Raw genomic sequence first — 24,362 nt, 5'->3', positions numbered from 1 at the left:
TCTCCTTGCAGTGCCGGTTTCCGAAGTTCAAATGATCTCTCTCTTTCCTTATCCCTTTCTTCCTTTGCTAAGTTTTCCATATCTATCTCAATATTCCTCCTTTCCATTTCCTTTTGAAAAAAACCCTCTTTTTAGTTTTCTTCTGCCATTGACAATCTCTCCTTTGCTTCAATTCCAATATTTCTTCACTTCTACTTGCAATTGAATTTTAGCTCAATCTGATGATTCAGGCTGTGTCTCTGGCAAATGTAAATGCTGAGCTATTGCTTATATTATCTCTACCTTCCTCACCCCTTTCCATAAGGTTAACTGCCGCTTTTCCGTCAAACCCCAAAGTTTTACTTTAGTGTCCTTTTGTAAACTATCCTGAGTAATCACTTCCAGAGAACCTAGTGGAGTGATGCAGCAACAACAATCTCTCCCTCAATACCAGCAAAAGTAAAGAGCTGGTCATTGACTTCAGGAAGCAAAGTACTGTACACACCCCTGTCAGCATCAACGGGGCTGAGGTGGAGATGGTTAGCAGTTTCAAATTCCTAGGGGTGCACATCTCCAAAACTTTGTCCTGGTCCACTCACATCGATGCTATCACCAAGAAAGCACAAGAGCGCCTATAATTCCTCAGGAAACAAAGGAAATTCGACATGTCCACATTAACCCTTATCAAGTTTTACAGATGCACCATAGAAAGCATCCTATTGGGCTATATCACAGCCTGGTATGGCAACTGCTCAGCCCAGGACCGCAAGAAACTTCAAAGAGTAGTGAACACCGCCCAGTCCATCACACAAACCTGCCTCCCATCCATTGACTCCATTTACACCTCCCGCTGCCTGGGGAAAGCGGGCAGCATAATCAAAGACCCCTCCCACCCGGCTTACTCACTCTTCAAACTTCTTCCATCGGGCAGGAGATACAGAACTCTGAGAACACGCACGAACAGACTCAAAAACAGCTTCTTCCCCGCTGTTACCAGACTCCTAAATGGCCCTCTTATGGACTGACCTCATTAACACTACATCCCTGTATGCTTCACCCGATGCCAGTGCTTATGTAGTTACATTGTATACTTTGTGTTGCCCTACTATGTATTTTCTTTTCTTCCCATGCACTTAATGATCTGTTGAGCTGCTCGCAGAAAAATACTTTTCACTGTACCTCGGTACACGTGACAATAAACAAATCCAATCCAATTCAACCCAAGGAAAGCTTTGCAACTGAAAAAGCCATCTTTAGTCACCCGATTTAAATTTCAAAACCAGAAAGAATGCAATAATTCTACAAACATTCTCTGTCTTTGAGTTCTTGAACCCCAAGCCAAGGAGGGAATTTTCCTCAAGGTCCCAGACAAGCCCCAAATATTCATTACGATCTCAGACGACACCAAAATCCCAATATTTTAGTTGATTTGTAAGACTGTGTGGAAAGTATAATTGGCTCCAGGAGTGATTGCATGAAACAACAGGACTTTGGTATATTAAAACAAAATTTTATTATGAATACAATATTAAAATTTTTAACTGCACACCTAAAAAGAACAGCTCACCATTACCCCTTAACACCACTACACAATTTCCCATTAAACAAAAAGTAAAGAAACATACAGCTCTCAATCTGTCTGAAAAATTAGCATGGCATAGAGTAATACTTGCTTTATGAAACACATTTTGTTCCTGTTGGCACCCCTTCAGACTCTGGCTGAATATCTTCAACAAGCTGGTTCACCTGGTGTGTTTAAGCTTCTTCCTGGCCCCCAGCCAAGACTGCTCTGCTTTACATATTATTACTCTTTTCTACCTGTCCTACTGCGAAGAATTTGTGGACTCAGGGTCAGGCAGATCAGAATTCAGCTCCTCTCCCAAAACTCAGTGCCTCTCTGTTTTCCTGGGCTCCACTCATCACTGATCTCATCTCTCGAAGCTGAAAAAACAAATTACCTCTGCAGGCTGAAAAAGCACATTAACTCCCCAGGGACTTCCCCAGTCAAACCACATTCCTCTGGTCGATTGCACCTGCTTTTCAACAACATGACCACTGCAGTCAAACACACTACAACCCTCAGTTTCTAACCCTTAAATTGTCCCAATATTTAGAAGCCAATATTAGCAGGTTTAAAATAGCCTGCTCCCTGGTTGAATCCAGACATATTTTTCAAAGTAACGGTCCCGAATATACTCTATTAACTCATCCTCAAAATAAAATTTGCCAATTTGATGTGTTCAGTCAGATGGAAAGTAAAATATTCGATAACTATCACAGTTCCTTTCATTTCTTCATTTATACTTTACACGAGAGTGAAGCTACTATTAGGAGGCCTGAAATATGACTTCCACCCAATCACTTTTTACCCTTATTATTTATCTCCACCAAAACAGATTCTACATCTTGATCTTCAGCGCCAAGATGATTTTTCACTACTCCACTGATTTCATCCTTTACGAACAGAGCTACTCTGCCTCCCTTTCTTCCTCTCCTTGTGGAATATCAAGTACACTTGAATGTACAGCCCCGGCTTGGTCACTTTGCAACCACGGGCAGATCATAACAGTCACGGCAGGACGACTTCTGGACAATGAGTGGCAAACCCATGGTAGTTATTTCTGGGAGGCCAGAGGAGATTGAGTCCTAATTGGGCCCCTCCCTCATTGGCTGCATGCTCTCTGGCCTCTGTGAGGGGATTATGATGCGGGATGATTCCCTCCCTCTGGGAGTTGCTACTCAACCTGAGGCCAGTAGTTCTGCAGGAGTAGACAGCACCACCAGGAATAGTGGCCACTGCCAGTACTGCAACATGGCCTACAGCAAGAATCAATGCTGAAGCCCCTTCCCCGGAAATGGTTGATGAGGATAGTGTAGAGGGAGCTTTACATTGTATCTAATCCCGTGCTGTACCTGTCCTGGGAGCGTTTGATGGGAACAGTGTAGAGGAAGCTTTACTCTGTATCTAACCCCGTGCTGTACCTGTCCTGGGAGTGTTTGATGAGGACAGTGTAGAGGGAGCTTTACTCTGTATCTAACCCCGTGCTGTACCTGTCCTGGGAGTGTTTGATGGGGACAGTGTAGAGGGAGCTTTACTCTGTATCTAACCCCGTGCTGTACCTGTCCTGGGAGTGTTTGATGGGGACAGTGTAGAGGGAGCTTTACTCTGTATCTAACCCCGTGCTGTACCTGTCCTGGGAGTGTTTGATGGGGACAGTGTAGAGGGAGCTTTACTCTGTATCTAACCCCGTGCTGTACCTGTCCTGGGAGTGTTTGATGGGGACAGTGTAGAGGGAGCTTTACTCTGTATCTAACCCCGTGCTGTACCTGTCCTGGGAGTGTTTGATGGGGACAGTGTAGAGGGAGCTTTACTCTGTATCTAACCCCGTGCTGTACCTGTCCTTCATGTTTTATTCTGACAAGGTGACTGAAATGGTAAATGTTGCTTTTCAGGAGTGACCCTTAGGATTCTGATTATAAAATTCACAAGCAATGGATTGAGTAAATTAGGAGTGAAGTAAGTTTTGTGGAAACAACTGTTTGATCTCTCTCTCCACTCAGGGTTTCTGCGGGACCGAACAGGAAACTTCGCCCTTTCCTTTATGACTGCGAGCGGCTTCATCTTCGCCGGGTGTGCCGTCCACCTGTTTAGTCCAGGATTTTTTGTCCGCAAAAGCGTCCTCCCTGGGGAGGAGATGGCTGGTCCTGCTGGGAGGAGCAGGAAGGAACTGGATGAGGAGGGCCCTGTTCTCGAGAAAGAAGCGACAATATCCGATGCCGATTTGGGAAGGAGGTTGTCCTGGACCGTGGCGGAGACCTTGGAGAGTAACTTTTAGACGTGGCGGTTCCTCTCGAAATTCCTCAGTGTGTTGCTGAGGTCCGATCCATTCCCTCGACGCGGTGTAGCTGGAACGGTGACGGTACAGGCTGGGGTACCCTACACCTGCCCATCAGATCATACGAGACAGTGCAGGAGACCACTCAGCCCACTCTCTCTCTGCTGGCCCTTTGCTGAAGTTCTCCAATCAAGCACAATCCTGCTCTTTCATCAAAGTCCCGTCAATTCCTGCCCCTCCCCCATCACCCGTTCCTCCTAATCCCTTTTTGTAAATGACATTCCAATCCCATCAGCCTCCCAGATTCCCTTCCAGATCGCAAACAACCGGATGCGCCAAAAAACATCCTTTCCTCCGCCGCCTCTCGTTCCTTTTCCCATCGCCTGGATTTTGTGTCCTCTGAATAATTCCGCCGGAGAAAACGATCTCCTCATTTAAAACTGCCGGCGGGTAAATCGGCAGACACGCAGCGGGACCCAGAAGGCCCGGAGAGATGGAGAGAGAAACAAAAATAGCGGGAGCGATTCAATTAAATTTGAATAGAGACTTGGAAGGGTTGTTGAAGACCGACCAGGTTTTGAGCAATTCTATTGGAGGAAATGTGACAGTTCGAGGGCTGTGAGGAATATGGTAAATGAGGAAAGGAAATGGCGGACTGGTAGAAGAATGGCTTTCCTTCAACACAGCACAGCCCGTTCTGCTTTTCTCCTGAATGTCTCTTGTGTCGTCGCCGAGAAAGTTGCCTTTTGTAGAAATCTGGAGCTGACTACACCCACCCCCCCCCCCCCCCCCCCCCCCCGCCAGTCAATGAAAGGCATTGGACCAATCGGAAAGACCAGTGTCACATTTCCACCCCATTGGCCAGCCAAACAAGGTGGAATGATGAGAAGTGAGTTGGCGAGAGATGAATGATTGGAGAATGGGACATTGTTTGATATGGACACACAGACAGACAGATGGATACAGGAGGGGTGGGGACATTACTGCCCCCACAACACAGAGTTCCAGACCCACCTCCGCAACATCAGCCTCAATTGTGGGGGGTTCAGTTCCTGTGTCAGGGAGCTTGGCTGAGTGTCCAAGTGCTGAGTTGAATTGTCTGTTTGAATTGTATTAAATATACTTCCATGGCTCTGTGTCCCATTCTTTCCTAGTTTTTCTGTAATCTGATCCTCTTGTTTTTAAGGAGATTGAATCTCTGATTCATTTGTGCATGATTTTCACCCAGGGAAGTTCCTCTTGGTCTTGATTCTCTTTTTTCATCAAATCACTACAGTGCAGAAGGAGGCCATTCGGCCCATCGAGACTGCTTCAACCCATCCGAAAGAGCGCCTTACCTGGGCCCACCCCCCTGCCGTATCCCCGTAACGCCACCCAACTTGCTCAGCTTCGCACTTGTGGGAGGAAACCGGAGCACCCGGAGGAAACCCATGCAGACACGGGAAGAATGTGCAAACTCCGCACGGACGGAATCGAACCCGGATCCCTGGCGCTGTGAGGCCGCGGTGGTAACCACAGTGCCAGCCTCTCACTGCATTCACGCTCTGGGACTCAATTCCTCCCCTTGTTGCTGAACCCTCAGCAGCGACTCATTCATCCAGTTCCCCCCCCCCCCCCCCCCCCCCCCCTCGGCCCACCTCCCTCAGCACCCTCCCTCAGTACCCTCCCTCAGCATCCTCCCTTGTCACCTCTTGCCCTGCCTTCAAGGACCACCTGACCATTCACCTCTTCACGGATGTTCAATCTGCAGGTCACTGTCCATTGCTTCTCTCCAGCTTCGTGTCGATTCTCAGCTCAGCTCCTCCTTGTAAAGAGCTCTGAGATATCCCATTGACAGTGAGAAATGCAGCAAGCGTTTTTAACCTATTTGTGGACTGGGCATTTAATCAACCATTCAGCAGCTCATTTAATGAGTTTAAAACTCGTTTTTTACTTCAAAAATTCTTAATTTCAGTTTTTACTCCACTTGCAATGACAAATGCCGAGATTTTCAAATGATTTCTTTGTGATTCTTTCACTTATAAATTGAGCGGCCCTTCGCCAAATCGCGAATGAGTTTTCTACACAGCTGGTGAGGAGCAGTGAGTGTTGGGATGTGGGAATGTGGATAAGGTGGATCGCACACGTGTTTATTTCAGCATTTCTATTCATTGACTCATTTAACCCGGGGAAGTGGGGTCATTGGCGATGTCGATATTTATTCAAGGCAATAATGAGCCTCAGCAGTTTGTTGGTAAAGGCGTCTCCAGATTTGGGTGGGCAGTTAGAGGAATTTGTCCCAACAACAATGAAGGGACGGCCAATATATTTCCAGGTGTGCAACTGGGAGATGGCGCATCTCTGGCGGAGATGGCGCAGCATGGTGCTGTTCCCATGGTGCTGTTACCACAGTGCTGTTCCCATGGTGCTGTTACCATGGTGCTGTTCCCATGGTGCTGTTACCATGGCGCTGTTACCATGGTGCTGTTACCATGGTGCTGTTACCATGGTGCTGTTTCCATGGTGCTGTTCCCATGGTGCTGTTACCATGGTGCTGTTACCATGGTGATGTTACCATGGCGCTGTTTCCATGGTGTTGTTCCCATGGTGCTGTTCCCATGGTGTTGTTCCCATGATGCTGTTCCCATGGTGTTGTTCCCATGGTGCTGTTCCCATGGCGCTGTTACCATGGTGTTGTTCCCATGGTACTGTTCCCATGGTGCTGTTCCCATGGCGCTGTTACCATGGTGTTGTTCCCATGGTACTGTTCCCATGGTGCTATTCCCATGGCGCTGTTACCATGGTGTTGTTCCCATGGTGCTGTTACCATGGCGCTGTTACCATGGTGCTGTTCCCATGGTGCTGTTCCCAGGGTGTTGTTCCCATGGTGCTGTTCCCATAGTGCTGTTACCATGGTGCTGTTACCATGGCGATGTTACCATGGCGCTGTTACCATGGTGCTGTTACCATGGCGATGTTACCATGGCGCTGTTTACATTATGCTGTTCCCATGGTGCTGTTTCCATGGTACTGTTCCCATGGTGCTGTTCCCATGGTGTTGTTCCCATGGTGCTGTTCCCATGGTGCTGTTGCCATGGTGCTGTTCCCATGGTGTTGTTCCCATGGTGCTGTTCCCATGGTGCTGTCCCCATGGTGTTGTTCCCATGGTGCTGTTACCATGGTGCTGTTACCATGGTGATGTTACCATGGCGCTGTTTCCATGGTGTTGTTCCCATGGTGCTGTTCCCATGGTGTTGTTCCCATGATGCTGTTACCATGGTGCTGTTACCATGGTGATGTTACCATGGCGCTGTTTCCATGGTGTTGTTCCCATGGTGCTGTTCCCATGGTGCTGTTACCACAGTGCTGTTCCCATGGTGCTGTTACCATGGTGCTGTTTCCATGGTGCTGTTCCCATGGTGCTGTTACCATGGTGCTGTTACCATGGTGATGTTACCATGGCGCTGTTTCCATGGTGTTGTTCCCATGGTGCTGTTCCCATGGTGTTGTTCCCATGATGCTGTTCCCATGGTGTTGTTCCCATGGTGCTGTTCCCATGGCGCTGTTACCATGGTGTTGTTCCCATGGTACTGTTCCCATGGTGCTGTTCCCATGGCGCTGTTACCATGGTGTTGTTCCCATGGTACTGTTCCCATGGTGCTATTCCCATGGCGCTGTTACCATGGTGTTGTTCCCATGGTGCTGTTACCATGGCGCTGTTACCATGGTGCTGTTCCCATGGTGCTGTTCCCAGGGTGTTGTTCCCATGGTGCTGTTCCCATAGTGCTGTTACCATGGTGCTGTTACCATGGCGATGTTACCATGGCGCTGTTACCATGGTGCTGTTACCATGGCGATGTTACCATGGCGCTGTTTACATTATGCTGTTCCCATGGTGCTGTTTCCATGGTACTGTTCCCATGGTGCTGTTCCCATGGTGTTGTTCCCATGGTGCTGTTCCCATGGTGCTGTTGCCATGGTGCTGTTCCCATGGTGTTGTTCCCATGGTGCTGTTCCCATGGTGCTGTCCCCATGGTGTTGTTCCCATGGTGCTGTTCCCATGGTGCTGTTACCATGGTGCTGTTCCCATGGTGCTGTTTCCATGGTACTGTTCCCATGGTGTTGTTCCCAGGGTGCTGTTCCCATGGTGTTGTTCCCATGGTGCTGTTCCGATGGTGTTGTTCCCATGATGCTGTTCCCATCGTGCTGTTCCCATGGTGCTGTTCCCATGGTGTTGTTCCCGTGGTGCTGTTCCCATGGTGCTGTTCCCATGATGCTGTTCCCAGGGTGCTGTTTCCATGGGGTTGGGATATGGGGAGAGAGTTGGGTATGGTGGGGCGAAGTGGGTTGCCCTTTCGTAGGGCTAGTATAGGCTCAGTTGACTGAATGGTCTCATTGTGGACCGGACTATCACAGGCACATTAAAGTGCCACAGTCTTCAGAAGCTGACAGAAGGGATGACAATAAAAAAAGGAATATTGTGCCCTCACCTTCAGCTCAGTGGAGTCTTCACCATTTCCGGTAACTCACAGTTATTGGCTTCCCAGAGCTGGATCTTGACCTCAAAGGTAGTAGCCACCTCTGGATCACCATCACAACCCTCTCACTCTCCCCTCCCCCCCACCTCCTGCGGAACTTAAGAACTAGGAGCAGGAGTAGGCCATCTGGCCCCTCGAGCCTGCTCCGCCATTCAATGAGATCATGGCTGATTTTTTGTGGACTCAGCTCCACTTTCCGGCCCGAACACCATAACCCTTAATCCCTTTATTCTTCAAAAAACTATCTATCTTTACCTTAAAAACATGAAATGAAGGAGCCTCAACTGCTTCACTGGGCAAGGAATTCCATAGATTCACAACCCTTTGGGTGAAGAAGTTCCTCGTAAACCCAGTCCTAAATCTACTTCCCCTTATTTTGAGGCTATGTCCCCAGTTCTGCTTTCACCCGCCAGTGGAAACAACCTGCCCGCATCTATCCTATCTATTCCCTTCATAATTTTAAATGTTTCTATAAGATCCCCCCTCATCCTTCTAAATTCCAACGAGTACAGTCCCAGTATACTTAATCTCTCCTCATAATCCAACCCCTTCAGCTCTGGGATTAACCTAGTGAATCTCCTCTGCACCCCCTCCAGTGCCAGTATGTCCTTTCTCAAGTAAGGAGACCAAAACTGAACACAATACTCCAGGTGTGGTCTCACTAACACCTTATACAATTGCAACATAACCTCCCTCGTCTTAAACTCCATCCCTCTAGCAATGAAGGACAAAATTCCATTTGCCTTCTTAATCACCCTGTTGCACCTGTAAACCAACTTTCTGTGACTAAACAGTTGCCCCTTGTCAATGGGAGATGGACTAGAATGACAGGGAGGACCAATGCCTGTCTCAAAGTTGAGTAAATGAGACAGAACGGCAAATCCCTGGGGCAGTGAGTGCAGTTCTGGGGAATGAGGCAGTTATTCAACAAGGTTGTACGTCAACAGGACTGGGAGCGAGGTCCTCGCAGGGAGATTTATTAGTCTGACTGAGAAGGTTTTAAACTAAACTTGCAGGGTGGCGGGGTTGGGATATGGGTGCTAGCGTCAGTAGCAGAAAAGAGGGTTGAGATGCATAAAGGAGGGTGTTTGATAGAATGAGAGGGGGATGTGGTAGTATATTAGCTAGGATCAGACTTGGAAGGAATGTGAACATTATTGGGACATGTTTAGATTGCATGTATGTGGATACCCATTTGACTCCGTGTGTCTGTATGTTTCTGTGTATGAGTTTGTGTCTTTCCACGTGTCTATGTTCCCTTGTGTCTTTCTGTGTATGTCAGTGTGTTTGTTTGTGTGTGTGTTTCTGCATCTCTGTGTGTATTTCTGCATGTGTTCCTAACCATGTGTGTGTGTTCCTGACCATGTGTGTGTGTTCCCGTCTGTGAGTGTGTGTGTGTGTGTTCACGACTGTGTGTTTCTGACTGTGTATGTGGGTTTCTAACCGTGTGAATGTTCCCGACTGTGAGTGTGTGTGTTCCTAACCGTGTGAGTGTGTCCTTGTTTTTCCATCATTATTTTGTAATTCGCACAATCTAAGATCTCATGATAAAATCTGTAAGGTCATTAACCATGATCACAGTCAGCTTGCTGAGCAAATTGCACAATTTTACAGGAATATTGCAAAGGGCGACCCTTCCCCAGAGCACAATAGACACACACAGAGGCTGAATTATACCTCAATTCGTTTTGGAAATGTTACCATCCAGAGCGAACAGGCTGGTTAAAGTGATTCTGTTCCAGAGCTGTAATGTATTGTTGCTTTATGATCTCAATCTCACACTCATCACACAGGGAGTACATTGGAAAAGTAACACAGGCAAAGGTGGAAATGTTGGTGGGTTTCATTCTGAAAGTAGAGAGTGTAAATGTATCTCTGTAACACAGGGTTAGAATGCAATTGATGATTTAACTGCTGTCTGGCATCTAAATAATTTTTTTAAAATTTAGAGTACCCAATTCATTTTTTCCAATTGAGGGGCAATTTAGCCTGGCCAATCCTCCCACTCTGCACATCTTTGAGTTGTGGGGGCGAAACCCACGCAGACACGGGGAGAATGTGCAAACTCCACATGGACAGTGACCCAGAGCCGGGATCGAACCTGGGACCTCGGTGCCGTGAGGCAGCAGTGCTAACCACTGCGCCACCGTGTTGCCCTAAGAAATATTAATTTTTGACATATTATGAGGTTTAATATTAATATATACAGATGTCAAGTATCTCACCCCACAGTTGCTGTGATGGAGGTGGAATACAGGCAGGGGATGAGAGCGAATGGTTCTGAGGTTTGTATCTAAGAGGTGTTTCCCCTCCTGTCCGCTGGGGGCCGCTCTTACTTCTCTGCTCCTCCCAGGGTCGCCTCTTGCCCACCCAGGCCCCGGCAGCTGCTCTTTGTCGAACTCCCATGGCGGGGCGGCCGCTATGTCGGCGTGGAGCTGTCGCCCCCACCTCCCGTTTATTTTAAACTGTATTGGCGAAACGAAGAAGCGGCTCTTCCAAACCGAGCGTCTGAGCGGCCAGGAGGTTAAAAAGAATAATTTTTAAAAAGCAGGTGCGGCCCGTGGAACTGCGCATGTGCGGCACGTTCCCCTCCCAGAATGCAGCGTGTCACGTCACTGATAGAGACCTTTCCCAGCCGCGGGGCATTGTGGGGGGCGCCTCTTCCATTACCTCATTAGCAACTGAGTCAACTCCAATAAGTGATAAATGGGAGCATGAGTGGGCCATTCGGCCCTTAGAGCCTGTCCACTATTCAAATGAAATCATGGCTGAACTTCAACCTTAACTCCATTTTCCTGTGCCGTATCCATCATCCCTGACTCCCTCAGGGATCCAACAATCAATCGATCTGTTTCTTGCATGCATTTGACATTTGAGCATTAACAGCCGGGACTTTCAAAGCTTCGCCACGCTTTTTTAGGGAAGATGTTTCTCCTCAGCTCAGTCCTGAATGGCCGACCCCTTATTCTGGGACTGTGCCCCAGTGGTATCTTAATAAAAATCTTTATTAGTGTCACAATTTACATTAACACTGAATGAAAATACAGTGAAAATCCCCTCGTCGCCACATTCAGGCGCCTGTTCAGGTACACAGAGGGAGAATTCAGAATGTCCAATTCGCCTAACAAGCACATCTTTCGGGACTTGTGGGAGGAAACCGGAGCACCTGGCGGAAACCCACTCAGACACGGAGAGAACGTGCAGACTCCACATAGACAGTGACCCAAGCTGGGAATTGAACCCGGTTCCCGGGCACTGTGAAGCAACAGTGCTAACCACGGTTCCACCGTCCTTTCCCCGCCTTGCACCAACCTTGTCAAGTACCGTAAGGCTTTTAAACGTTTCAATTAGATCAGCCCTCATTCCTCTAAACTCTAAGGAAAACCCCCTGATCTGAGAAATCAGCCTAGTGAAACTTAACTGCACTGCCTCCAAAGCATCAATATTCTTCCCTCGAGAAGGAGACACAAACTATACATGATACCTGTAGTAAATGCAATAATTGGCAACCACCAGTTGGCTAACTAACAATGATGGGTTTACTATAAATCCAAACTATACACGGAGAACTATGATCACAATTAGCTGGAAACTCCCCCCCGCTCAGAGATCCCCATTGAGTCACATGACCCTCCTGATGCACGCCCCCTTAAAGGGGCTAGCTACTGCAATACCCCGAGATGGGATCTCAACATGTGGCTTCACAGCGCCAGGATCCCAGGTTCGATTCCTCATTGGGTCACTGTCTGTGCGGAGTCTGCATGTTCTCCCCATGTCTGCATGGGTTTCCTCCGGGTGCTCCGGTTTCCTCCCACAGTCCAAAGACGTGCAGGTTAGGTGGATTGTGCCATGATAAATTGCCCTTAGTGACCAAAAAGGTTAGGAGGGGTTATTGGGTTACGGGGAGAGCTGGAAGTGAGGGCTTAAATGGGTCGGTGCAGACTCGATGGGCCGAATGGCCTCCTTCTGCACTATGTTCTGTGGCCCTACATAATTGCAGTAAGACTCCTTCACTGTTGCATTAGGGTGGGATGGTGGCGCAGTGGTTAGCACTGCTGCCTCACAGCGCCAGCGATCCGGGTTCGATTCCGGCCTTGGGTGACTGTGTGGACTTTGCACGTCCTCTCCGTGTCTGCGTGGGTTTCCTCTGGGTGATTCGGTTTCCTCCCACAGTCCAAAGATGTGCAGGTTAGGTGGATTGGCCGGGCTAAATTGCCCCTTAGTGTCCAAAAAAAAGTGTAGGATCGGTCAAGGAGTTATTGGGATAGGGTGGGGGAGTGAGCTTGGGTGGAGCATTGTTTTGGAGGGCTGGTGCAGACTTAATGGGCCAAATGGCCTTGTTCTGCACTGTAGCGATTCTATGATTCTATTCCAATCCTTTTGTAATGAAGGCCAACACACCAACAACGATTTAGTGATTGTTTTAATTTCCTATCTCCCTGTTGCCCTTGATTTTTTTTTACGAGTCTTGGGTTGCTTTTGCTGTACTCTAGCCTCTAGGCTAACCTGGCCAGCCTGTACAGATTTGTCACAGTCCCTCCCGATCATTCCCTCACCCTAATCCTCAATGCACCCTGAGAGAAGGTGCCTTTGCCTCTGGGCTAACCGGGCCAGGCTGCATAAAGGAGCAACATACTGCAGTAGATTGACATCTGAAGGCAGCTGAGAAAATGGCCGGATATTCTCGACAGCAAACTCTGGACAGGGAGATCAGAGTGAATCAAGTCAGTGAGCTGGGAATATCGTTACTCGGGGGGCAGGGGGGGAAGGTTGGGGGTGGTCTCTGATTAAAGTGATACAACCCCACCCTCTGCTGGCAGATCACTGCTACTACAGGTGCTGCTCTTCAGAAGTTCAGGAACGGATTGATGACGTGTGAATACTGAACAATATTGTCAGGGATTGAAGTTTATGGACGAGCCCAGGTGGTGCACTTACCTTTTCATCACGAGGCATTTTGACTGAACTCTTGTTACTTGGTCCTGATTGGGGATATTGGGCGCGATTCAGCAGCCTCGTTGCACCCGACCTGGTGCCGGGACGAGGCTGTTGAATCTTGCGAGAGGCCTCAAACGGAAACCTTGTGAGGCGTCGCGATCGGGATCTCGCCCTCACTGGGCGTGCCCCAGATCAGCATATTTAAATGGGCCATTCGTTTGCGGGATTCTCTAGGTACCTGGGACCTAGCAGCCATTCCTGGGGGGGCCTCGCTAGGGCGTCGCTTAGTACTGGTCCACAGAAACGTGGACAATCGTAATGGCACCTGGAAGGGGAGGGGGGGGGGGGGGGTCCCAGGCCGTAGAGGCCCCCGGGTGGTCGGGGACAGGGCAGTGTATCTGCCTCTGGCACCTTGGCACTGCCAGAGTTCCCAGGTGCCAGAGATCGAGCCCAGGAGGGCCTTACCAGGTGGAAGGGGATGAGGGGATCTTCGCCAGGCATCCCCATGGTTGGGGGGGGTGGGGGTGGTTTAGAACAGTACAGCACAGAACAGGCCCTTCGGCCCTCGATGTCGTGCCGAGCAATGATCACCCTACTTAAACCCACGTAACCCGTATACCCATAACCCAACAATCCCCCCATTAACCTTACACTACGGGCAATTTTTTAGCATGGCCAATCCACCTAACCCGCACATCTTTGGACTGTGGGAGGAAACCGGAGCACCCGGAGGAAACCCACGCACACACGGGGAGGACGTGCAGACTCCACACAGACAGTGACCCAGCCGGGAATCGAACCTAGGACCCTGGAGCTGTGAAGCATTGAAGCTAACCACTATGCTACCGTGAGTGGTGTAGGGTCTGAAAGAAGGTGGGTGGGGGTTGGTACGTTTGGGGCAGCCTTACAGGACGATGCCCCGATCTGGGAGGGGCCTTTCCCGAGGGGCTTACCAGTAGTAAACCCCTGTATGTGCGGCCTCAGCGGAGAGGGACTCCCCGAGGCCGGAAGAACTGGCAAAGTGCCGTTGAACCGCGGCCTATTTCTCATCGCTGCAGCCACCGAGAAACAGCCCACTAAACTGGGACAAAACCGGACACAGAATCATTCCGGTTGTATTGGGCCCATTGTCTGGAGATTGTAGTTGGGGAGCATTTCAGACTGTCTCTCTCTTTCTCTCTGTTCCCTTTTATCTCCCTCTCGCCATCTGTGCGCTCTCTTCTTTCATTCACGCTCTCTCTTTCTCCCTGACTCGCTCTCTGTCTATCTCTCTGCAATTGGCTCTCCGCTTGAATCCCCTCCCCCCGCCCCTTAATGTTGGCCCTGATTTTAAACATCTTAACCCTTGAACCCCAGGAGATGGGGGACTGTAACTATGTGGGCCTGCCCTGTGACCTCACTTGCTCTCTGCACCCACCACTTTCACACCCCTGCAGTCTGGGAATTGTAGTCGGGGTTTCTGTCCAATCAGTTTGAGGAAGAGAGAGAGGATGGATGGGTAGATAGGCCAGGTGGAGAGGAGAGATGTCACGGAGTGGGATTTCTGTCCAAATAACAGGAAGGATTTAAAATTAATTCTATTCCCCCAGTGACAGGCACCTCCCCCGCTGGAATGTGAAATTCAATGAGAAAAGTCTGGAAATACTCTGAGTCAGTTCTTCTCATTATCTAATGAATTGGAGTCATAGATGTTTACAGCAGGGAAACAGGCCCTTCGGCCCAGCTTGTCCATGCCACCCCGTTTCTATCACTAAGCTAGTCCCACTTGCCAGCATTTGGCCCATTTCCCTCTGTACCCACCCTGCCCATGTAACTGTCCAACTGCTTTTTAAAGGACAAAATCATACCCGTCTCTACCACTGCCTCTGGCAGCTCGTTCCAGACCCTCACCACCCTCTGTGTGAAGAAATTTCCAATTTGATCTCTTTTGTATCTCTCCCCTCTCACCTTTAACCTATGCCCTCTAGTTCTAAACTCCTCTACCTTTGGGAAAAGATGTTGACTATCTACCTTATTGATGCTCCTCATTATTTTACAGACCTCTATAAGATCACTCCTAAGCCTCCTACGCTCCAGGGAAAAAAGTCCCAGCCTATTCCAGTCTCTCCTTATAACTCAGACCATCAAGTCCTGGTAGCATCCTCGTAAATCTCTTCTGCACTCTTTCTAGTTTAACAATATCCTTCCTATAACAGGGTGACCAGAACTGAACACAGTATTCCATGTGTGGGTCTTACCAATGCCTTGTACAACTTCAACAAGATGCCCCAACCCCTGTATTCAATGTTCTGTACTCAGTGATTCTGTACTTCTCATTGTTTAATACATTGGAGAATTTGAGTAAATGGATATTTCAGCACTTTCTTAAACTGCCCTCTGAACTTAGTCTGGGTAACAGCGTAAATAGCAGTGTTTGTGCAGCAGCTTAGGAGCTGCAACATGAAGGCAATTTCCTGAACAATATCATCCAGAAATATAGAATCATACCCCAACTCATACATTCGGCTCCATATGGAAAACACCATTAACAGTGACCATAACAGGATGAAATTGGCCGAGATAACAAAGAGTAAAATGATGGATTTCTTTCGACTCTCCATCTCTGGATCTTTGGGGCTCTCCCCACTGCTGTGAGCCCGGAGTCTCTTGCGGGCTCTGCTGCTCATGACAATGTGCCTGACGGTTAAAACATTGAGCAGCAGAACCAGGACAAATGGGACACATGGGGTTAGAATGTAATGGAGGAACTCGATTGACACCCAGGCCGTCGATTGCCAAGCATCGAAGGCTAGAAAGCAAAACGCAGGGTCGTTTGACATCCAGTACAAAGGTCTGAATATGAAATACCAGATAATGTTCTTCAAACAGCTCAGCCCAGTCACTGTCCCCAGAACCACACCCGCCGTTTTCTCGGTGCAGTATTTACTTTTAAGCTTTGGGCCACAAATGGCCACAAATCGATCGAAGGTGAAAGTGACGGTGAACCAGACAGAACAGTCGGTGGCCGCGTAGAGCAGGATGGCGTGGAATTTACACAGGGGTACTGACCGCAAGAAATTAAACTGTTCCCGATAAACAATTGGAATGTGTCTCAATATCAGGTCGAGGATGATGACCAGTAGATCCGCCGTTGCCATGGCCACCAGGTACCGAGTGACACATTTGGAGAGGCCACATTGTCTGCGAGCAAGGATCACAATTGTGACTACGTTCACTGTAAGGACGGGAATTAAACAACGATGATATACACCAATTTTATTCTATTAAGAAGCTATTGTGATTTCAAATATTTTACTTTATTCAAACAAATGGACCTGAAATAACTGATCATAAGAGTTATGATACAGTGGAAGGTAGGATAGATTAAATCACAATATCTGGAGCTAAAGAGGGAGTGGACACAGGGGCCAGAGTTGATATAGTAGGTTCCAGAGGTGACTAGTCTTACATGATGTGGATGCCAGCGTTGGACTGGGGTGGGCACAGTAAGAAGCCTTACAACACCAGGTTAAAGTCCAACAGGTTTATTCGGAATCACTAGCTTTGAGAGCGTAACGGAGACTCACCTGATGAAGGAGCTGCATTCCGAAAGCTAATGATCCCAAATAAACCTGTTGGGCTTTAACCTGGTGTTGTCAGATTTCTTAGAGAGTCTTCCAGACAGGGGAGCAATGTGGGATAATTTTGTTGTATTTCCTCTCTCCTGACCGCGAAAAGGTGTATTCCGTAGGAGAGGTTTAACCCTTTCAACGCTGCACGTTTTGAGGACAGTCACACAGCAGGTTGAAAATTTAAAAATGAAATGATCAAATTTATTCGTTGCAAACCCCAAAATGTAAATCGCAACAAACACTCACCCCTGAAACACACACATATAAGAAAAGATGATTTCCAGAGAATCAAAGGTTATTAGAAGGGTGAAACATAAATAGGTTACTCCTTTTCAGTCTGTAAGATGGTGGTTGAAAGTGTTGGGAGTCCTGAAGGATTCTCTCCTCGTTTTCAGAAGCCAAAGAGAGGTTGGAAAACTCTGGATTTTGGTCTAAATTGTGCTTGAGCTTCTATCATGAAGAAATATAATAACCGGTAAAATGTATTAGCTTCTATTACTGTCCAAGGTAGCTTCTAAATAGAGTTCTTTTAACTGGGGACCAGGAGTCCTTCACTCTGGGTCTTTTTATTTTGTTTGATTGATTAACTACCAACCATTCAAACACAGTCAGTTACAGAATATTTCAAAAAATACCAGTGGAATTAAGTCAGATGAAAAGTAATTTTCTTCATCATAAACTCCCTCCGACATCTAATTCTGTCTTGAAATTACACAACATTTTGGCCTCAACTACTTTCAGTGTTGGCGAATTCCACAGATCCACCACTCTCTGGGTGAAGAAATTTCTCCTCACCTCAGTCCTAAAAGATTTACCCCTCATCTTCAATTGATGACTCTGATGCACTATCAGTTACGCAAAGACGAGAGTGGGATGTAACCGAGGCTTTATTACACTGAGATGTGTGGCCTCCTACAGCAGCTGATGAAATAGCTGCTGTACGGGGAGCACACATATTTATACTCCGCCTACTGGGCGGAGCCAGCAGGCAGGGATCTACCCCCGTTTCGATTCCCCGCTGGGTCACTGTCTGTGCGGAGTCTGCACGTTGTCCCTGTGTCTGCATGGGTTTCCTCCGGGTGCTCCGGTTTCCTCCCACAGTCCGAAGACGTGCAGGTTAGCTGGATTGGCCGTGATAAATTGCCCTTAGTGACCAAAAGGTTTAGGCGGGGTTATTAGGGTACAGGGATAGGGTGGAAGTGAGGGCTTAAGTGGTTCAGTGCAGACCCGATGGGCCGAATGGCCTCTTTCTGCACTCTATGTTCAAATGACAAATACAGTAATGTCATTAAAGCATGATTGATAGAACTACTATCTGGATAGAGAGACTTACCGGGGACACCAATAATAGCCAAGATGGGATAGTAAACCCCTTGGATAATTTGAAGAACATAATAGATCCGATCAGCAAATGTCAATGTTACCCAATCTTGAGAAAGCCAATAAATTGCTCCAGTTATACCTCTGTCCATTATTGTAACGTTCCAATCGAATGTCTTCAGATTCTGACCCATTGTTGTGACGTTCCAATCGAATGTCTTCAGATTCTGACCCATTGTTGTGACGTTCCAATCGAATGTCTTCAGATTCTGACCCATTGTTGTAACGTTCCAATCTAATGTCCTCGGATTCTGACCCATTGTTGGAACATTCTAATCTATTATTCTCAGACTCTGATCCATTGTTTAAAGGTTCCAAACCAGCGTTCTCAGATTATGATCTCTCCTCCCCCTCTCTGGAGCTGCTGGTTCCTGTTATTGTCAGAGGCGATGCTCCCGTTGATACTATGAGGTAACATATTGAAAGCAGTCCCATATTAATAAGAGAGGGAAATCCTCCAGTGACACAATTAGGATCCGTGGAGACTGCCATTGATTCCAGTCACTAAACAAACAGGTTCAGTTAACCCCTTTCAATCCAACACATTCTGTTGCACAGTGTTTCTGCCGCAGCTGATGAATGGATTGAAGTCCATCTCCACTGATTTTAATCTGATTTTCTTTGTATCGTAGAAATGAGGAGGAAAATCTACTGAACATAAAAGCACAGGACACCGGTGATAACTTTGAAAAATGTAGGAATTAAAATGTTTATGAAAAGAAAAATTAAATCTTAAACATGCAAAGTAATAGACAATGGGTGGAATCTTAACAGAAGTTGCCAAGTGTCAGGCTCGGAGAGAAAACTGGCGTCTAGCTCTCCAGCTGGAGAGACCAGCTTACTCACCAAATCTTAGAGTGGACATGGTGGACATTATTTTTTTTACAATTAAGAGGCAGTTTTTAGTATGGCCTATTCGCCTGGCCTGCACACCTTTGGGTTGTGGGGGTGAGACCCATGCGGGCATGGGGAGAACTCTACACAGACAATCAGGCCAGGTTTGAACCCGGGTCCTCGGCGCCATGAGGCAGCAATGCTAACCACCGTGCCACCACTTATGGGCATGGTTTACGCTGCCACTCTGGCAGGGCGAGGCCTCATAGAGCTGGCAACCAGCTTTAAAGAGGTTGTTCCACTAACTTTAGAAGGCATCCAATCAGCACTGCTCCCCAAAAGCACCCAACCCCCATCATGAAGGTATAAGGAGCACCCCCCCCTGACAGTCCTCGGCAGCATTCCATTCACTACCCCCCCCCACCGCCCCAACCCCACCGCCAGCATTGAACACCCCGACGTGGGGCACCCACTAGGGCCTACCCCCGGCCTTCCCAGCACAGATTGGCACTGGCAAGTTGCCTGGGCATATCCCTCTACCTCCCAGGGGCTATACCTACCTCTGCACCTCCGGCTGGATCCCCATGACTGCCTCACTTCTGGCCAAACCAGTTGTAAAGTCCGGTCGACGAGGAGTGACTCTCTACTGAGTGAGGATCATGTGGCTGGGGATGTCCACTAATATTTAAATCGATGCAACTGTATTAAAATGAGGTTCACGACCTCGGCGGGTGTGAATCTCGTGATGTCACCGTCAAGCTGCAAATCAGGAAGTGCAGTCTCTCCGGTGGGAATCGTGTTTCCCGAGTCTCACGGAATTTTGTTCCCGTGCCATTGATGGCTCGGGCGGACTTAGAATCGCCCCTATATAGCTCGAAAAATCCGACAGAACAACCCCTACAATATATGATAAAACGTCCGCAGCAATACTGTTCTGAGCAGCTGACCCGTGAGCCACTTCCAGTGTCGGCCTCAAGCCTTGGCCTCTCCTGCTCCGAGCTGTTCCCACCCAGGTCTGTCGACTCTCCCACTCCTAGCTGCCATGGTGGGATTTGAGCCGCTGTTTCTGGAGCATTTACCTGGGCCGTTGGATTTATTAGCTCAGTGACGTTACGTTAGGGGGTGGGATGGGTGGTGGGTGGGGGGGGGGGGGGGGGGGGGGCGGAGGGGAGGGAAGATGAGAATGAAACAGCCGCATTAAAAAATGCAATTGAAATAAAAACTTGAAGTGAAGAAATTTGTCGCATTATGAGAAATGGGCAACCCTTATTGATTCTTAACCACAAAATCCAGAAGATATGGAAACTTTGCAAATAGAAGCAGGAGGAGGCCATTCAGCCCTTCATTATGATCATGGTTGATCATCAAGTTCAATACCCTGATCCCGCTTTCCCCCCATATCCCTTGATCCCTTTAACCCCAAGAGCTGTATCTAATCCCTTCTTGAAATTACACATCGTTTTGGCCTCAACTACTTGCAGTGTTGGTGAATTCCACAGATTCACCACTTTCTGGGTGAAGAAATCTCACCTCACCTCAGTCAAAGAACCAAGAACAAAGAACAAGAACAAAGAACAAAGAAAATTACAGCACAGGAACAGGCCCTTCGGCCCTCCCAGCCTGCGCCGATCCAGATCCTTTATCTAAATCTATCGCCTATTTTCCAAGGTCTACTTCCCTCTGTTCCCCGCCCGTTCATATATCTGTCTAGATGCATCTTAAATGATGCTATCGTGCCCGCCTCTACCACCTCCGCTGGTAAAGCGTTCCAGGCACCCACCATCCTCTGCGTAAAAAACTGTCCACGCACATCTCCCTTAAACTTTCCCCCTCTCACCTTGAAATCGTGACCCCTTGTAACTGACACCCCCACTCTTGGAAAAAGCTTGTTGCTGTCCACCCTGTCCATACCTCCCATAATTTTGTAGACATTCTTAAAAGGCTTACCCCTTATCCTCAAACTATGTCCCCCTAATTCTGAATCCCTACCATCGGGAACATTCTTTCTGAATCTACTCTAATCCTGTTAGAATTTTATAAGTTGCTATGTGATTCCCCCCTAACTCTTCTAAACTCCAATTAATATAATTATTTAAAAAAAAAAATTTAGAGTACCCAATTATTTTTTATTCCAATTAAGGGGCAATTTAGCATGGCCAATCCACCTACCCTGCATATCTTTGGGTTGTGGGGGTGAAACCCACGCAGACACGGGGAGAATGTGCAAACTCCACACGGACAGTGACCCAGGGCCGGGATTCGAACCCAGGTCCTCAGCGCCGCAGTCCCAGTGCAAACCACTGCGCCACATGCCGCCCCCAATGAATATAATCCGAATCGACTTAGTCTCTCCTCATATTACAGTCCCACCATCCCAGGAATCAGCCTGGTAAACCTTCGCTGCATTCCCTCGAGAGCAAGAACATCCTTCCTCAGAAAAGGAGACTAAAACTGCGCACAATACTCCAGGTGTGGCCTCACTAATGCCCTATACAATTGCAATCTTTATTCTGACTCTCAAATCCTCTCGCTATGAAGGCCAACATACCATTTGCCTTCTTTACTGCCGGCTGTACCTGCGCATTTACTCTCAGCGACTGATGCACAAGGACACCAAGGTTCTTGTGAAAATTGGTTTAGTTTTAAACAGGAGGGTTTTCACGAGCTCCAACTCTGCTTCATTCTAGTGGACTGCTCGCCCTTTCCTGGCATACATGCTATGCCCCAAGAGGTGTTTGGCCGGTGTCTCTACAAGAAAGAGTCGAGATTAAATTCTTACATCCTCAGTTGTGCAGTGTGGGAGCGGGGTCCTTAACTGTGATGCATCTCGCCTTGGCAGTGGCTTGTGCATCGACGGATGATGGCCGCCAAAGAAGATATTGTTCTGGTGGACAATGCCGACGCTACGGCGCAGATCGCCAGGGCTCAATTCCAAGTGCTGCGGGGTTCTCCTGTGGAGGCGATGGAGGTGCGCTAGAAGGTTCTTGCGATAGAGAGGGCACTGTCCTGGGCGAGGACACGCCTCCGCAATATTGCAACCTCATTGCATGGCTTATCATCCATCCTGACAGATCCGGGAGAGAGAGAGAGAGAGGAAGACTGGGATGGGTGCACCGCTGGACATGGTCCTCACCTCAAGGTGGTAGAAGACTCTCCAAGTGAGGTGGAGAGGTGGCCGCTTGTATTGAAATGAAATGAAATGAAAATCGCTGATTATCACGAGTAGGCTTCAATGAAGTTACTGTGAAAAGCCCCTAGTCGCCACATTCCGGCGCCTGTCCGGGGAGGCTGGTAAGGGAATTGAACCGTGCTGCTGGCCTGCTTGGTCTGCTTTAAAAGCCAGCGATTTAGCCCAGGGAGCTAAACCATGGATCTTGATTTGGACGATGGGCGTATGGACGCCAGATTCAGTGGAGCACAATATATCCTATATGTCCAAAAGATTGGTGGAGTCAGATTCAATAATATCTTTCACAATGGAATTGGATAGTACTGGCAGGGGAGGTATTTACAGAATTAATGGAGAGAGGGACTAATTGAATAGATATTTGAATGAGTCGATCGAATAACTCCATCGGATGTTTTAAATGTTCTTTCCATGTCTGGCTGAAAATGACCAGATCGTCGATGTATACCGCACAATTGGGTAATCCTGAAACAACTTTGTTAGTTAATCATTGAAATGTGGCTGGGGCATTTTCCATGCCAAATGGCATAACTTTGAATTGGTATATACCATCTGGTGTCACAAAAGCTGAAATCTCCTTCGCCTTTTCAGATAAAGGTACCTGCTAGTAATCTTTAAGTAAATCCAGTTTGGAAATAAAAGCTGATTGTCTGACTTTCTCAATGCAATCCTCCAAACATGGGATAGGACAAGATCCGTTCTTGCAACTGCATGAACCTTTTTATAGTCCACACACAACCATTGGGTACTGTCTGGTTTAGGTACCATCACTATGGGTGAGCTCCATTGGCTGCAACCCACTTTAATTATGCCATTTGTTAAGCATACTCTCAATCTCTTTGTTACCCTGTGTCAATTTTAAAGGGTTATGTCTACATGGATGTTGTTTGATTGGAACAGCATTTCCCACATCTACATCATGTATAGCCATTTTCGTACTTCCCAATTTATCTCCACAAACTTGCCCATGTGATATCAATAACTCTTTGAGGTCAGTCCGTTTTTCCTCTGGAAGGTAACTCAACAATTTATCCCAATTTTTAAGAACTTCCTCATTTTCCAATTTAGTTTGAGGTACGTCAAATTCACAGTCATCTGGATTTGGTTCGTCGCTTTGAGTTAGAACCATTAAAACTTCCTTCTTTTATCTCTCCTTCCCTTTCACATGACACACTCGGTGAGTTTTCCTTCTATCTGGTGTTTTTACCACATAATTCACCTCACTTAATTTCCTTTCAATCTGATAAGGTTCACAAAACCTAGCTTTTAAAGGTTCACCTACCACTGGTAACAACACTAAAACTTTATCCCCACTGACAAAACTACGAACTTTGGATTTCTTGTCCGCTACCCGTTTTATCACATTTTGTGCAACTTTTAAATGTTGTCTAGCCAATTCACCTGCTCTATTTAATCATTCCCTAAAGTTTGACATGCAATCCAATGATGTAATTTCCGATTTCTCACTCACCAATTTTTCCTTAATCAATTTAAGTGGTCCTCTTACCTCATGACCAAAAATAGTTCAAAAGGCCTGAATTTGGTTGATTCATTAGGTGCGTCCCGGATTGCAAACAGTACAAATGGAATTCCTTTATCCCAATCCTCTGGATAATCTTGACAATAAGCCCTCAACATTGTCTTTAATGTCTGATGCCACCTTTCTAACGCTCCCTGCGATTCTGGATGGTATGCAGTTGATTTAAATTGTTTTATTCCTCAGCTATCCATAACTTCTTTGAATAACCTCGAGGTAAAATTCAATCTTTGATCCGATTGTATTTTTGTGGGTAGTCCATATTTAGTAAAGAATTTAAGTAACTCCTTCACAATCTTTTTCGCTGTAATATCACGTACTGGAATGGCCTCTGGAAACTTAGTAGACACATCCATTATAGTCAAAAGATATTGATTCCCACTTTTTGTTTTAGGAAGCGGTCCTACGCAATCAATTAGGACCCGTGTAAAAGGTTCTTCAAATGCTGGAATGGGTATTAAGGGCGCTGGTTTTATCACTGCTTGAGGTTTCCCTATCACTTGACATGTGTGACATGATTGTGACAAAATTTAACTACATCTT

The 24,362-nt window shown here is 47.4% G+C and overlaps 1 protein-coding gene across 1 annotated transcript in view; it reads left to right on the top strand.

The window, feature by feature from the left end:
• Positions 1 to 4,583, top strand: part of LOC119958491 (monocarboxylate transporter 13-like) — a 31,669-nt gene extending 27,086 nt beyond the window's left edge. The window contains exon 5 of the mRNA XM_038787048.1: positions 3,541 to 4,583. Coding sequence (XP_038642976.1) covers positions 3,541 to 3,815 — 275 coding nt within the window. The 3' untranslated portion in view covers positions 3,816 to 4,583. The remainder of the gene's footprint in view (positions 1 to 3,540) is intronic.
• The last annotated feature ends 19,779 nt before the right edge of the window (positions 4,584 to 24,362 follow it).

Source organism: Scyliorhinus canicula, chromosome 29 (genome assembly GCF_902713615.1).
Source record: "Scyliorhinus canicula chromosome 29, sScyCan1.1, whole genome shotgun sequence".
Classification (NCBI taxonomy): Eukaryota; Metazoa; Chordata; class Chondrichthyes; order Carcharhiniformes; family Scyliorhinidae; genus Scyliorhinus; species Scyliorhinus canicula.
Note: the sequence above shows the minus strand (reverse complement) of the source record. Positions and strands in the feature narration are given on the sequence as shown.